Genomic DNA, 3,542 nt, shown 5'->3' on the forward strand with positions numbered 1-3,542 from the left:
CCAGAGGACACAGATAGAGTGGATGTGGAGAGGATGTTTCATGTAGTGGGGGAGTCTAGGACCAGGGGACACAGATAGAGTGGATGTGGAGAGGATGTTTCCTATAGTGGGGGAGTCTAGGACCAGAGGACACAGATAGAGTGGATGTGGAGAGGATGTTTCATGTAGTGGGGGAGTCTAGGACCAGAGGACACAGATAGAGTGGATGTGGAGAGGATGTTTCATGTAGTGGGGGAGTCTAGGACCAGACAGCACAGGTAGAGTGGATGTGGTGAGGGGGTTACTGCCTCGAAATAAGCTGCTGAGAGTTGCAAATTCAGTCAGCTCCGTCATGGGCACTAGCTTCCGTAGTATCCAGGAGCGATGCCTCAAAAAGATGGCATTAAGGACCCCCATCACCCAGGACATGCCCTCTTCTCATTGCTACCGTCCGGGAGGAGATACAGGAGCCCGAAGACTCACACTCAATGATTCAGGAACAGCTTCTTCCCCTCTGCCATCCGATTTCTGAATGGACATTGAACTACCTCACTACTTTCTCTCCTATTTTTGCACTAGTTTGATGGACAGGATGGGCAAAAGGGCTTGTTTCATTGCCACATAAATCAGATCCCAAGAATGGAGCAAATAGAACATCAGATGGAGACTGAACGTAGATTTATTTTCCCACAAAGTATTTACACATAAATCATACGTCACACCCTTGTGTGGAGTCAGCCTACAGGCTGTCAAAAATGTACACGTGTACCCCACAGGGAGCAAGGGAGAGGGAGGGAGACCCTGCTCCACGGGAATGAGAAGGTGGGGGCAGATCACAAAGGGACAATTCACAGGGAAGTGAGGTGGGGTGGGATGGGTCTCCCTGGGCTTTTGGGAAGATCTCCCCAAAAGAAGCGAGAAGAAGCGAGAGGAGGAGGAGGAGGCCCCATCTCAGGGGTAGGGAGTGAGGCTCGGCTGGGGTGTTGGAGCTACAGTCCGGCTCTGACACAAGGTGATTTTATAAATAGATTTTTTTGGGAGTAGTGTTGAGAAGGTGCAGACCCGGAGGAAAGTTGTGCGCTGTCCAAGTTGTCAGGACAAGAAGCGACAAGTGCACCCACTTCAAGGTGACAAATTCTGGAACAGAGGCCAGACCCGCAGAGGAAGCACAAGGACGGCAAAGAGAATACAGGGATCCCGGGAAGCAGTGGAGACAGGAGAGGCCTGGAGGCGTAGAATGGTCTCCCATCATTCCTGTTTCATGGGAGGGGCAGCACCAGGCAGGGAGAGGACAGGACAGGAGGGGCGGCACGGGGCAGGGAGAGGACGGGACAGGAGGGGTGGCACGGGGCAGGGAAAGCAGGGAATGGGGAGGGGTGGCACAGGGCAGGGAGAGGACGGGACGGGAGGGGCGGCACGGGGCAGGGAGAGGACGGGACAGGGCAGGGGGAGGACGGGGAAGGGGACGGGGGGGGGGTTCAGCCCCGCTCACAGATGACCTCGATGACACTCTGTTCCATAGTGACAGGGTCCAGGCACCGGTGGGCTGTACTGGCCACGATCTCGTCGAGCAGGAAGAGGACAGGACGGGAGGGTCGGCACGGGGCAGGGAGAGGATGGGAGGGGAAGGGGGAGGATGGGACGGGGGGGGGGGGTTCAGCCCCGCTCACAGATGACCTCGATGACACTCTGTTCCATGGTGACAGGGTCCAGGCACCGGTGGGCTGTACTGGCCACGATCTCGTCGAGCAGGAAGTGCACCAGGTTCTCGTCGGAGGCGAAGCGCCACAGATACAGCTGCAGGTACTGGCAGTCCACCTGGATCTGCTGCAGGCCGTAGCGGCCGAACGAGCGCAGGCGCACGCACTCCAGGAAGGTCTTCAGGCTGATCTTGATGATGCCCGTCAGCACGGAGACCTGGGGGCGGAGAACGATCACGTCAGCCCGGGGGAGTTGCAGCCTGTCACCCTCCCTCCAAAACCGACGACGAGACAGTGGGGGGGGGGGGGGCTCAAAGTGCCGGCTGGTGATTCCCCTCTAACCCCCCCCCCCGCCAGACACCCACACCCCTCTCCCCTACAGGAAACCACCTCCGCTCCCGACTGCCCCACGCTCCGATGGCTCTCGCACCCGGCGCTCGTCCCTCCCGCTGAACCGCAGCCGGCCAGCGGGGAGGGGGAGGCCGGACTGCGCTCTCACCTTGTTGAACTCGACGGGGCTGAAGATGTCGATCCTCTCGGAGAACAGCTTCTGGATGTTACTCAGCAGGTTGGCATCCATGGGGGCGCTGGTGGGGACGGAGAGGAGAGAGACAGAGACGTGATCCCAGAGTCGATGGGGGGTGGCGGCAGGTGATACGGGGAGACGGCAGGATTTCGGGGCGGAGACGGGAAATGGATCAGCCATGGAATGGACACAATGGGTCAAATGCCTAATTCTGCTCCCAATTCTTACGGCCGATAATGCCGGAGGTCAGGCAGCGCCCTGTGGAAGGGAATTAACACTCAAAAGTTTCAGACCAAGACCTTTCATCAGGACTGGAGAGGAACGGGGTAGAAGGCAGAGTAAGAGGGTGTGAGGGGGCGGGGAAGAGGCAGGACGACAAGCTGGAAGGTGATAGGTGAAGCCAGGTGGGCTAGGGAGGGGAAGTGAAGTAAGAAGCTGAGAGGTGATAGGTGGAAGAGGTCACGGGCTGAAGGAGGAGGAGCCTGATAGGAGAGGAGAGTGGACCAAGGGAGAAAGGGGAAGGAGGTGGTGATGGGTAGGTGAGGAGAAGGGTGAGAGGGGATGAGGGATGGAAAAAGAGAGACGGGGAGGGGGGAGAAATTACCAGAAGTTAGATAAATCGATGTTGATGCCATCAGGTTGGAGGCTACCCAGACAGAATATGGGGTGTCGATCCTCCAGCCTGACAGCGGTCTCATCGTGGGAGGACCGACATGTCAGAACCGGAATAGGCATCGGAATTGAAATGGTTGGCTGCCGGGAAATCCTGATTTTCTTTCATCTTGAATCGTATTTGATGGAAAGGAGGAGGAAATAAAAGGAATTTAGTAGGATGCGTAGAAAAAAGGGTGTCTGACGATCCCAGCAAGCTGTGGGCCGAATGGCCTGTTAGTGCCTCCACCGCTATATCTTACCGAAACGCACAGCAGACTCAAGGGGCCAAATGGACTCCTCCCGTTCCCGCTTCCTCTATCTAGAAGACACAGGAGCAGCATCAGGCCATTCAGCCCATCGAGTCTGCTCCACCATTCCATCGTGACTGACTTGATATCCCTCTCAAACCCATTCTCCTGCCTTCTCCCTGTAACCTTTGATGCCCTGACTGATCAAGAATCTATCAACCACCGCTTTAAATCTACCGAATAACAACCTCCACAGCCGTGTGTGGCAATGAATTCCACCAATTCACCACCCTCTGGCTAAATAAATTAAGATAGATAGATAGATACTTTATTCATCCCCATGGGGAAATTCAACTTTTTTCCAATGTCCCATACACTTGTTGTAGCAAAACTAATTACATACAATACTTAACTCAGTAAGAAAATATGATATGC

At 55.6% G+C, this 3,542-nt stretch overlaps 1 protein-coding gene across 1 annotated transcript in view; it reads right to left on the reverse strand.

The window, feature by feature from the left end:
- Positions 1-640: 640 nt before the first annotated feature.
- Positions 641-3,542, reverse strand: part of vps51 (VPS51 subunit of GARP complex) — a 29,932-nt gene continuing 27,030 nt past the window's right edge. The window contains exons 9-10 of the mRNA XM_073031374.1: positions 2,179-2,266; positions 641-1,896 (exon numbers count right to left, since the gene is read on the reverse strand). Of these exons, the coding sequence (XP_072887475.1) occupies positions 1,636-1,896; positions 2,179-2,266 (349 nt within the window). The 3' untranslated portion in view covers positions 641-1,635. The remainder of the gene's footprint in view (positions 1,897-2,178; positions 2,267-3,542) is intronic.

The sequence above is a fragment of the Hemitrygon akajei genome, chromosome 28 (assembly GCF_048418815.1).
Source record: "Hemitrygon akajei chromosome 28, sHemAka1.3, whole genome shotgun sequence".
In the NCBI taxonomy this organism is placed as follows: Eukaryota; Metazoa; Chordata; class Chondrichthyes; order Myliobatiformes; family Dasyatidae; genus Hemitrygon; species Hemitrygon akajei.